The 12,894-nt window shown below is 48.9% G+C and overlaps 1 protein-coding gene across 2 annotated transcripts in view; it reads left to right on the plus strand.

The window, feature by feature from the left end:
• Syk (spleen associated tyrosine kinase) overlaps nt 1-10,558 on the plus strand; it is a 64,989-nt gene extending 54,431 nt beyond the window's left edge. For both annotated transcript variants that reach the window (XM_021180328.1, XM_021180327.2), the window contains exons 11-14: nt 2,116-2,305; nt 3,561-3,701; nt 4,694-4,806; nt 7,461-10,558. In XM_021180328.1, coding sequence (XP_021035987.1) covers nt 2,116-2,305; nt 3,561-3,701; nt 4,694-4,806; nt 7,461-7,533 — 517 coding nt within the window. In that variant the 3' untranslated portion in view covers nt 7,534-10,558. The remainder of the gene's footprint in view (nt 1-2,115; nt 2,306-3,560; nt 3,702-4,693; nt 4,807-7,460) is intronic.
• Nucleotides 10,559-12,894: the final 2,336 nt, after the last annotated feature.

Genomic DNA, 12,894 nt, shown 5'->3' on the forward strand with positions numbered 1-12,894 from the left:
TCTCTCTCTCTCTCTCTCTCTCTCTCTCTCTCTCTCTGTGTGTGTGTGTGTACCTCTTTGAGGGTGTGCATCTGTGTGGATGTGTTTCTGTGGAAGCCAGAGGTCAATATTGGAGATCACCCTCTCTCCTCTCTCAGTCTCCAACTTAATTTTTTTTATTTATGTGTATGTTGGTGTGAGTGTGTGCCACACAACGCAGATACTTATGGAGGCTAGAGGAGCTTGTCAGATCCCTAGAAGCTGGGCTTACAACACTTGTGAGCCTCCCAACATAAGTGCTGGGAACCAAACTCCGGTCCTCTGTAAGAACAGTACGTGTAGCCACGCAGTGGTGGCACTCGCCTTTAATCCTAGCATTTGGGAGGCAGAGGCAGGTGGATTTCTGAGTTTGAGGCCAGCCTGGTCTACAAAGTGAGTTCCAGGACAGCCAGGACTACACAGAGTCTCAAAAAAAAAAAAAAAAAAAAAACCAAAAACAAAAAACTAAAAACAAAAAAACAAAAAGAAAAAAGAGAGAGAAAGAAAAAAGAAGAAAAGAAAAATAAAAAGAACAGAAGGCATTCTTTACCACTGAACTATCTTGTTAGCTCTCCACCTTATTTCGTGAGACAAGGTCTCTCACGAACACTGGAGCTCAGCAATTCAGCCAAACTGGCGAGCCCCAGAGCCCCAGGGATTACAGGGTCTCACTGGCATACCTGGCTTTTATATGAGCGCTGTGGGTCCCAACTCAGGCTTCATCCTTATAAGTCAAACATTTTACCAAGTAAGGCACCTCCCTAGCCCTGTCCAGTGATAAAATCCTCAATGTGTGTGGACAGGGCATTGCCTACCAGCAGGCAGAACACTCTTCTTTGGTAAACACCTGGAACAAACAAGTTCCTGGGGCGCCATCTGTGTCTTGAGTGCCTGCATCTGAAGAGGCAGCAGCAGTTCATTGATTCTGGTTATCAGTGGTCCAGTCATAGCTGCTCTGATGCTGCGGTCAACATAGAGTAACTCCCCGATTCCTCTGAGCCGGGGGTTCCTTTTCTACAGCTTTTCGTCATCATTTCCAACATGGATGTGTGAGTATGAGCATGTGCAGCAGGTGGAGGCCAAAGGTCAAGCCAAATCCATACCCATCCCTTGGAATACCATCTGCTTCCTCTGAGACAGAGGTCCCTCATGGGCCAGAGCTCATCAGTTTAGCTAGACTTTCTGGGCAGGGAACACCAAGAATCCACCCGTTTCACTTACCCGGCTTTGGGATTACAAGTGCAGGCCGCCCGCCATGCTTGGCTTTTATTTCACGAGGGCGCCGGGCATCAAACTCAAGTCCTCTTGCTTGCAGGATGAGCGCTTTCCTAAAAAGCTTTTTCTATAGCGCTATGAATTTTTGTCCGTCTCAAAGCATGCCTGAAAATGAAGCACACTCATCATATAGTGTGTGTATGTGTATATGTGTATGCACATGTGTGTATGTGTATACGTGTATGCACATGTACATGGGTATGCATGCCCATGCATACGTGCAGAGGCCAGGAGAGGCCACTGTGTGTCCTTCTCAGTCACTCTCTGCTTTATTCCCTCGAAACACAGCCAGGTATGGTAGCACATGCCCTTAATCCCAACAGCAAAGAGGCCGAGGTTGGTAGCTCTCTGTGAGTTTGAGGCCAGTCTGATCTACACAGTTTATTCCAGGCTAGTTAGGACTACAGAGGGAGACCTTGTCAAAAACAAACAAACAAACAAACAAACAAACAAACAAAAGGTTCTCCCACTAAACAGAAAGTCCTGCTGATTTGGTTTGTCGTGGTTTGATTTGGTGTGGTTTTGGCTATTCCGATAGCCAGCAAGCCTCTGGCTCTTCCTGTCTCCATCCCTTCCCAGTGCTGAGATTACAGCACATGTCACCACACTCAACTTTCTCACATCACTTCTGGGGATCGAAACTTAGGTCCTCAGGTTGTGCATGCAGCAACTGTTCTTGCCCTGAGTCATCTTCCCAGCCTGTCCTGTTGTCAACAAAGAAGGAACGAGTGGATTGACCCTTCTTCTATGTACTCGGGGAACACGGCTGTGTGTTTGGAATGGCCGCCATCCACTCTTGGTAATGATGTCGTGTGATTCTAGGCACATTAAGGATAAGAACATCATAGAGCTGGTTCACCAGGTTTCCATGGGGATGAAGTATTTGGAAGAGTGCAACTTTGTGCACAGAGATCTGGCTGCGCGGAACGTGCTTCTGGTCACGCAGCACTATGCCAAGATCAGCGATTTCGGTCTTTCCAAAGCCCTGCGTGCTGATGAAAACTACTACAAGGTAGGAGCGCTCGGTGCAGGCTCACAGAGCAGGGAGAGGGAACAGCTCTGTGCAGGCTCACGGAGCAGGCTGAGAGCTCGGTGCAGGCTCACAGAGCAGCTGAGGGGACAGCTCCATGCATAGTTAAGGTTGCAGGTTATAAAGACATAGAAAGATAAATGTGTGCTCTCTGTATTTTACTATGGTAGAAATCTCACTAGTAACCTTGGAGAAAAGTATTCTTTTTTTTTTAAGATTTATTTATTTATTACATGTAAGTACACTGTAGCTGTCTTCAGACACTCCAGAAGAGGGCGCCAGATCTCGTTACGGATGGTTGTGAGCCACCATGTGGTTGCTGGGATTAGAACTCTGGACCTTCGGAAGAGCAGTCGGTGCTCTTACCCACTAAGCCATCTCTCCAGCCCCGGAGAAAAGTATTCTTAAGATCGATTCTGTCCATCAAGAAACACAAACCAAAAATTCTCAACTGGAGTCTTTTTCAGACTAGGATCTTATGTTGAGTTTTTTTGTTGTTGGTGGTGGTTTTTTTGTTTGTTTTGTTTCGTTTTTACATTTACGTATCTTGCTCTGTCTATGGAGTCATGTGTGCCGTAGTGTTCTAATAGAGAGCAGAGGACAACTTACAGAAGTTGATTCTCTCCATCTACCATGTATATCAGAGGAATCGAACTCTGATCTTTGGGCTTGGCAGCAGGCGCCTTACCCATTGAGCCATCTTGTTGGCCCTGAATGCTTGTGTCAACTTGCTTTGAAAAATACAAACCAAAACAAACTGATTTTTCTTTTCTTAGACAGGGTTTCATGTAGCCCAGGTTGGCATCCGTCTCCTGAGTGCTGGGGTTATAAGCATTCACCACCACGAATTGGGTTATACCTAATACTATGACCCTTTAACACAGTTCCTCGTGTTGTGGTGACCCCCAACCTAAAATCTTTCATTGCTACTACATAACTGTAATTTTGCGACTGATATGCAGGGTGTCTGATATGTGACCCCCAAAAGGGTCACTACACAGGCTGAGAACTACTGGGGGCTTTATGCGTGTTAAAGGAAACCGCTGCTAACTGAGCCACTTCCTTGGCCCCAAAACTGGTGGATCCTTGAGAGATTTTCTGAGTCCTTTTCACTGAATTGACACTGTGACTTTCATCAGAGGCTTTTTCCTAGCCCACTCCTTAAACCCAGCTCCTTTGTGCATCGGGGTGTGCACACCTGACTTAGCACATCACAGAGTGTCCACTCTGCTTCCAGGCCCAGACCCACGGGAAGTGGCCCGTGAAGTGGTATGCCCCCGAATGCATCAACTACTACAAGTTCTCCAGTAAGAGTGACGTCTGGAGCTTCGGAGTCCTGATGTGGGAAGCGTTCTCCTATGGGCAGAAGCCATACAGAGTGAGCCATGCTTAGCTGTGTGTTTTGTGTCTCAGCCTCTTGGACTTAAGAAACCATCCCTCAGTATAGGGTTATTACCACAAAACCCTGAACCCCTGGAATCTGAGGACAGCCTGGGGTCTCCCATCACCTTCTAACAGTGGGCAGCTAGTGGGACCTCACCTACACTTGCACTCACTTGAGAGTGACATGTGATACTGAGTGAATGCATTCTCACTGTGCTACACACATACGTGCACCAGGCACAGGCCATCCTTCCTGAGAGTTAAATGGAAATGGTGATACGGATGGATGACATCAAGTATTTTAGTTGTAACCGTGTGTGTTCTCATGTGTGTGCACACCTGTGTATGTGCATACACATTGTGTGTGTGTGTGTGTGTGTAGACCAGAGATCATCCTCAGGTGTCATTCCTCAGGGACTATCTACTTTGCTTTTTTGAGACAGTGTCTTCATTAGCCTAAGTTCACCCAATAGGCCAGGCTGGCTAGCCAGTGAGCCCCAGGGATCTGCCTGTCTCTATACCCAGCACTGGGCATACAAACATTCAATACCACAATTGTATTTTTACATGGGTTTAGGGGATTGAACTCAGGTTCTTGTGCTTGCCAGGTGAGCACTTTGCAGCCTGAACTATCCCGTGTGTGGGGTGGGGGATAGGAGGTGGGAGGTGTGGAGGTGTGGGTTCCTGGGTGCAGGCAGATCCTAGGGTGTCACTCAGTGGGTTGTCACAAATGAAGCGTCCCATAAAGCTCATTCCCTAAATGAAGAATCAGAACAGAAACTCCAGAGCCTCCCCTTTCCCCTACACACCCAGCCCTTCTCACTGGGCAGCCACATCTGACTCTCAGATTCCAGAAGAGGGGCCCCGAGTCTTATGACTGATGTCACTTGAAATCAAACAGCTTGTGTCTGTGTCCCAGTGTGTCTTCGGGTGAAGTACTCTTGTTTGTATGTGTTTTGAAAGCTTGCGTGCATTTTCACATCTCAGGGGATGAAAGGGAGCGAAGTGACTGCCATGCTGGAGAAAGGAGAGCGGATGGGGTGCCCTGCAGGATGCCCGAGAGAGATGTACGACCTGATGAACCTGTGCTGGACTTACGAGTGAGTGCCCAGCCCTTCCCGCCATTGTCCCGAAGGTTCCAGAAGTGGGCTGTGTGGCTGCTGTCCTTGCTTCATTGCTGCCGCTGTGATAAAATGCCATGGCCAACAAATAACGTAGAGGGGAAGGATATTTCAGCTCAGAACCCCAGGTTACAGTCTATGCTCACAAGGAAGTCAGGGCGGTGGAAACTTAACCCATTTGATGCTCTCACAACACATCAGAGAGCTGAGAGAGAAACATCCGGTGCTCAGTTCTCCTTTTTTTAGAAAGTCCAGGATTCCCTGGTCCAACGGCAACCCGTGGTAGCCTGGGTCTTCACACAATCAAGACAATTCTCCCACAGGCCAACCTGTTGTAGACAGGCCCTTGTTGAGCCTCTCTTCCCAAGCGGTTCCAGACTGTATAGAGTTGACAATTAAAACGAGCCACAGCTGCTGTTATGGAGTTTGTGATCCCTGGGAAGAGACCACAGGCTCGATCCAATTATAATTAAAAGCTGCATCGATTAGCTGCCAGCAGGATGAACAATCTCGGAGCCAAGTTTTGAAATTGCTGTGAAGGAGGGGTACGAGGAAGGGTTTGTTGTTGAGGGTTTTTTGTTTGTTTGTTTGTTTGTTTGTTGTTTTTTAAGAGGAAAACCATGGGAAGACCTCCCATATCTAAACAGGCAACCAAAAATTGGTCTGTTCTGCCAAGTTAATTGGCTAAAGCGACTCAAACAATCTTCAGGTATCTGCGTAAGCAAGTTACAGAACCTAAAAAGGCAGTTATCATGGCATGGCAAGTAGCCAGGCACATTTGTACCCTTTCGGGTGGAGATCACACGTCGGGGTAACTGGGAATGTATCTTCCAGGGACTGGAGTCAGAGACAAACACCTAGAGGGTACCAAGATGGATGCCTGATTTGAGCCATCACACTGGGTATTAAAATGAAGCGTGAGTTCTCTTGATGCATCAGGAATGTGCCACCTTCTATGTAAATCATCACAGGAGGCGGTGCCAGAGATTGGCTGTGTTACTAGCCAATCATGGTGTTTCATGGCAGGCATACTACTATATGCATTTTGTAACTGTGGGGATGTCATAAAGCATACGTAAGCAAACTAGGGCAGCTGCAAAGTCGCCAGCTGTTACAATCTTATGAGACTATGATGTGAATTGGGAGAAATCACAGAATCCCAGATGTCAACTCAAGCATCTAGAACACTCTTGCCTTCGACAAACTCAGACATGTCTGGGAGCATCCCTGCTTCCAAGAATCCTAACATCGAGGCTAGATGCTCCTTGCTGACCACAGACACCTCAGTACCAGAAGTCTCCCGATAGTGGTGCAGGGTTGCCACTTGCCACATTCACCACTGCTCAGCCCACAGGGTCGGAAGCCCCATCCCTATTCTTGGGTACAGTGTGTTTTGCCTTCCCCTCCATCCCCTGAGCAGGACAGACACCATGCACGTGGTGAGAGCGTGAATCCACTGTGAGCCACTGGACATGCTCTGCCCTACCTATGGGGAGGATCCCAGCCACTGGTGATAAAGCTGTTTGGTGCTAGGGAGGTACTCGATGTTAGAAAGCTGACCTTGAATGTAGCCATACATTTTTTGCAACATATTTTTAATAAAGGTTCAACCTCCCCTCTAGCCCGCCACTCAGCAGAGGTAGTAGAAGATAAAAGTTATTCGGATATGGGGGAAGTGGACCTGTTCAGCAATAGTTCTTTGGGGGAGGGGCAAGCTTGATCCTCTTGGTCAGCAGTTCAGCCCTGTAGCAAACACCAAATATGATTCAGCAGCTGCAGACCAGTCCGCTAGGCAGGCAGACACCAGGCATGAAGCAGCAGCTACAGACCAGTCCTCTAGGCAGGCAGATCCCAGGCACAAACCGGCAGCTACAGTTAAGTCCTTTCATCGCTTGCTTGCCTCAGCATCTAACCTGTAGACGACAGCACAGACTTGCTGAGCAAAGACTTAGGATGCACAGGGTTGGGCTCTGACCCAGACCACAGCCACAGAAATCTGTGAGTTCTAGCAAGAGCACAAACCAATACCCCCTCTCCTTGAAAGTCCAGCTTGTACGTGGGTATGGTATATTACAGCTGTGTCCATATTCTCCTCTTAAGATTTTGAGCCAAGGGACTAAGGAGATGGCTCTGTTGGTAAAGAGTTACTGTTGTGTAACTCTAGGGACCTGACTTCAGTCCCTAGAACCCATATAAAATACACCAGGCCTGGTGGCAAGTGCTTGTGGTCCCAGCACCAGCAAGGAAGATGGAGACAGGAAAATCTCAGACGCTTTCTGGTCAGCCAGCCTTGCCAACTTGACAAGTTCCAGGCAATTGAAAGACCCTGTCTCAAAAAACCAAGGTAGATAGTGTCTGAGGAAGGACACCAAGGTTGTCCTCTGGCCTTCAGACACAGAAGACATTCTGTACCATAGTGCAAAACTCTTCTGGCTCACAAGGACATGGATCCCCAGGATGCTATAAAATGCAGGCTTGAGTTCTGTAAGTTTAGAGCAGGAAGAGACATTTCTGACCTTGCTGGAGGCAGGTGCAGTGAGCAGCATTCACCACTGCCAGGGGACACGGCGACTTTATCATGTTTCCATGAGCCTATGGAGAAACACTAATACAGCTCTCTCTTCCTTCTTCAGTGTGGAGAACAGGCCAGGATTCACAGCTGTGGAACTGCGGCTTCGCAATTACTACTACGACGTGGTTAACTAACAGCTCCGGTGCCTGTCCGTGCGCACCACGGGTTCCCAAGCGATCATAGGAAATTCATTCAGATGAACTGGCTCTCAGAGTTTCATTTCCCTTTGCCCGGAGTGAGAGCTAAGCAAGCACAGGACTCACCCTCACAACAGGCCTGCTGCCCAGAGACAGACAAGCAGCAAGACCTTGGGGCCTGTGGAGTCGTCTCTCTGGTCTTTGTTTCCATCTGTGTGGTCTTCGCTATGGGTCACGTTTGGGAGCCATTTCCAAATTCTCTTGACATCATTCCGTTCCTCTGGGTCCAGGATTTCAGTGTCCCCTGAAGATCAGAAAAGAAAAGTGCTTTGCCACTCCAGCAAAGGACATAAGGAGAAACCTCACTGGTGCAGTAGGCAAGCTGGAAGGTGGTTAAGGGCAATGACAAGCCTGGACACTGGTTTTACTCTCAGCGCTGAGACAGAGATACTACGTGGATGACATGCTGAGATGTGCTGGCTTGGCTTACACGCCCCTGGAGTCCACCTCCCTGCAGCGTGACTCAGAGTCTGCCATCGTGTGTTTGCAGGGGGAGGTGTGAATAACATTCTGTGTGGAGGCTGCTGGGGGGCGGGGGGAGGTGAGCTCCCATGATCCTCTGCAACTGAGCATAAGTATGTCAAGCATGGGTCAGACTCCCCTCTCTGCAGAGGGAATGCATCCAGGACTCCTTGTTGCTGCCACTAAAAAATTGCCAACCAGCAATTTAAGGGAGGAAAGGCTTATTTGAGCTCACAGTTGGAGGGGATAGGCCATCATGGTGGAAAAGACAACAGTCAGGAAAGGCTTGGTGGCATGAAAAGGAAGCTGGAAGGTCACATGGCATCCACACTCAGGAAACAAAGAATGAACAGGAAGTGAGACCAGGCTATAAGGCCCCAAAGGCCACCTCCGGTGACCCAGTTCCTTCAGACCCATCTACCAAAGATTCCACAGGCCTCTCAGACACTGAATGCCAACAGCTGGGGACCAAATGTTCAAGTACACATGGTGCAGTGCCAGGCAGGGGCCTTCCTGAATGATTACACAGCGTGGTATCCTGACAGAGCGGGTGAGCCATCTCAGGTCTGTCCCCTTATGAGCCCCGTTTACCATCCCAGACCCCCCCTTGGGACCCCGCCTCATCTGGATCATCCCCCCCACCACCAAGGCCCTATCTCCAAACACCTAGGTACTAAGTGAACCTAGGTACTAAGTCTTTAACACATGAATCCTGGGGGGACACATGCCTACTGGAGCCGATGGCAGCGTGGTGACCAAGACCATCTCAGGATGAGTTTCTGAATGGAATCTTCATTCGCCATAAAACCAGAGATGTGACCTTCCCCACAAGGAAGCCTTGCTAACTGTGACCTTGAGCTGAGGACACATGAGCTGAGAATTCCCCCTCTGTCCTCCTAGCCTTGGCTAACTACTGACCATACACCAAGTGTCACCCATTCACGGCACTTTTGCTGAGGACCTAAAAGCTACAAAGGCTGCATAGCCTTCCATCTAGGTCTAGGGACATGTACAGATGGGAGCATCTCACCTTCGCCTCTGAGACACTGGGACATTCACAGCCAGGGATGGTACAGGAGTCCCTGCTGGTGGTGGGCTCAATGAACAGAGACGATGGTGAAATGGGTGCCTCTCTTTAGACCGGTGGTTTGCAACCTTCCTAATGCTGAGACCTTTTAATACAGGTCCTCGAGTTGTGGCGACTCCCAACCATGAAGTTATTTTGTTGCTACATCGTCACTGTAATTTTGCTACTATGATGAATTGTAGTGTAGATATCTGATATTCAAGATATTGGATATGTAAATATCTGGTACGCAGGATATGTGAAATGAGGGCACATCCCACAGGTTGGGAACCACTGCCTTTGATAGGGAGGCACTATGCTTAGAGCATGGTTAGGAAGTATTTAGAAGCTATCGGTGTGTCTTGGAATTGTGTTAGTAGATCAACCGTCCTGTGAAGGGAAGGAAGGGGACAGAGGAAATCCCTGTATGTTGAATTCATTGAGAAGACCTGCAGAACACAGCCTTGGTGAGGAAGTCCCGTGGGTCAGGCCACCTGTAGATTTAGTCAGGAGAGGAAGGGCCACTGTATAGTTATGGAGACAGGACTGTCTGCTCTGAGCAAAAAGTTCTCTGCTGAGCTCCTAGCCTACCTTCCCCTGTCCCCAGGGCTATAGAAAGGCCACCTCGAAGACCAGGGAGCATGTGTGAGAAGTCTGTGGAGGCCTCTGCCTTCTTCCTGGCCTCTCTAGCAGTGCCTCTCCTTCCCAGGGATTTGGGACTGACCGTTATCTGGATATGACTGAGCAGAATGGAGGAATGGGCTTTGTCTCCCTTCAGAAAGTCAAAACTGGTTCCCATGTGCAGAGTCACATGTGGCCATTGACCAGGGCTCTCATCTAGTAAAAACTGTGTCTTGCTATCAAGATTAATTCTCTCCTCTGGGGCCACTGAGGAGGGCAGATGGCAAGAGGATCCTCCCTAGAGGATTTAGACTATGAATGCCCACTAAATTTGCAAGGTCAGAAACTAGCCAAGGTCCTTCTCAAGCATCTATCCTTAACTAGGTCTCTCTACAAGCTGCCTCTGATGCTCCGAGCCCCTTCTGCCTGGCAGCTGGGCTCCCTGTGTGCTTTTACCTATGACCCTTGGTCAGCAGAGTACAAGGAGCACCCAAGCTGCCTCGCCACCTCCCACTGACTGCAAACACCACATACCTCATGCGGAACCGAATATCTCTCCAGTAAACACCCCAGCCAGCCATTCATAAAAACCTGTCTCTGTGTGTGCTGGGACATGTCCTCCCTGTACCCCAGGTCTGCTTTGTGTGCCAGACAGTGACTCCACAGGGATGCCAGGTCTGTGATTGCATTGCTCCCTGCAGAGGGAAGCCCTCGGTTGTCCTTCTCTAAGAATGCTGCCACCCAGAGCAGCACACAGTGATTCCCTGTTATTTCAGAAATTATTTTAAATAAAGATCTACTATTAGTCTTGTGGTGACTTTTATGGATGCAGACAGGAGATGATGGGATATATACCCTTGACTAGAGCTGAGCAGCGTCTTCGTAAGTGCAACCTGCTTGAGAAATATTGAGTCCTCAGTCAGACCGCTACATTTGGGTGGGAACGGAGACTCCAGAGCTCACCTATTCTGCCGCTTCAGAAGCCTGCAAGGAGAGCCCGGTCTTGTGAGGGGAAACAACTGTGTCTGAGATTCGTAGGCTGAGAACTGACAGCCCAACTCAAACCTAGTAGAAAGTGGTACAAGGAGACCCCAAGGTGGCCTGGGAGGGCAGGGTGAACTTTGCCACTGTCAATGAAGACAACACGAAAGCATCAGGGCAGAGAATGTGAGAATGTAAAGGTCCCGAGCCCTGAGCTCCTCTCATTCTATAGGGAGTTCTGAGCAGGCACACATACATGCACTACATATAATTGCATGTGTGCATAGACAAGCATCTTATGTATGTATACACAGGAACACATACACATGCATGCACAAACGTGCATTAAAAACATGCCTGCAAATGCACACTGCACACACAGACATGAACCTATGTACACAAATCCACAATCACATGTACATGTTGACACATCCCCACTCCCAATGCCACTTTGCCCACACGCTAATCTGATCTTGGAAATCCCTCCATGGAGAGTCCCTTCCCAGGTGACTCTAGGCTGTGTCAAGTTCATAGTTAATCTAAGCATGGTACAGAGAGTGCATAGTAAAGAGAACCTGAGTTTAGCTCCCAGCGCCTATGTAGAGAGGCAGTGCATTGGCACACGCCCACAGCGCCAGCTCTGGGGACGGAGAAGCAGATCGCTACAGCTCACTGGCCATCCAGCCTCACCCAGCATGGTTGTCACATTCCAGGTCTTATGATCCTGTCTTAGAAAAATAAAGTAGAAAGCAGCTGAAGACAACACTCAGTGTCAACCTTCTGCATGCACACATACGAACATGCACCCCTGAACACATGCACACATGCATACATACACATGCACTGGCACACATACAAACATGTAGTCCCGAACACATGCACACACACACATACACACACATACACACACACACACACACACGTGCGCGCGCATACACATGCACACATACAAACATGCACACATGAACACATACATGCACACACGTGCACACAAACATGCACATGCGAAGACATGCACATGCATGCACACACTCATGCACATACACACATGCACATGCGCACACACATGCATGCATGCATGCATGGCAAAGAACACAATACCTCTGAACAACCTCAATTTAAGAGCATTGCCTGCACACACATCAACACTTGTCTATCCATACATGTGGACTTGTATAAGAGCCACAGACTTTTAAAGCTGGCAGGCTCCCACACTGTACCAATCGGTTTCCCGGTACTGTGACAAATACCTGAGTAAAGCAACTTAGGAGGAAAGGCCTGTCTTGCAGCAGTCTCTGAGGCCTTGTTCCTGGAGTGAGGGTTGAAGCCCAGGCTCTTGATCAGCCTACCAAGCCACGTCCAGCCAATGCAGGATACAGAGGTGCAAAGCAGAGACTGGAGGTTTAGCCAATGTAACCACATCAGAGATAGGGACAAAGATGGTTGCTGACCCTCTTAAGCCCATCTTCTGGGGTCCTGGCATGAAGCTTAGGTTTAAAGAGAGGACCAGCAACATGTCCCCATGGAGGCATGCTCTCATCTGACAACACGTTTCAGCTCGTCTCCCATGAGCAGCACCCTGACACAACCTCTCCCCAGGAGACCAGCTCCCCTCCTGGCTGGCACCGGGCTTCAGCCTTCTCCTTCTCCACCAGCAACTTGGTATGCAGCTTTGCTGCTCTGATGGTCAAAGGGAAATGCGTAGGGCTCTCACTACGGCAACGTTATTCCTGCCAGGATGGTACAGCTGTGGGTACCTGACACTGCTGATTTGTGTCTGTGATGGCATAGCCTCTCACCAGAGGAGCACACGGTGGGGGAATCTCCCTCTTACTGTGGTCAGGAAGCAGAGAGAGAGGGGAGGGCGGTTCCCAACATCTACAACAGCATTCCTGACAAACGGCTTCCCTTTCACAAGGCCCCAGATCTTTGAGTTTATTATTTTATCTATTTGTGTGTATGTGCATGTTCGCACACATGTGCACACGCGCATGTGTTTGTGTGTGCTTGTGTATGTGTGTGCCATGTGTGCAAGGGTTCCTTCTGAGGACAGAAGAGAATGTTGGCACCCCAGAGCTCATAATAGGTGGTTGTGAGCCACTCAACATGGATGCATTTCTCTCTCTCTCTCTCTCTCTCTCTCTCTCTCTCTCTCTCTCTCTCTCTCT

The sequence above is a fragment of the Mus caroli genome, chromosome 13 (assembly GCF_900094665.2).
Source record: "Mus caroli chromosome 13, CAROLI_EIJ_v1.1, whole genome shotgun sequence".
Classification (NCBI taxonomy): Eukaryota; Metazoa; Chordata; class Mammalia; order Rodentia; family Muridae; genus Mus; species Mus caroli.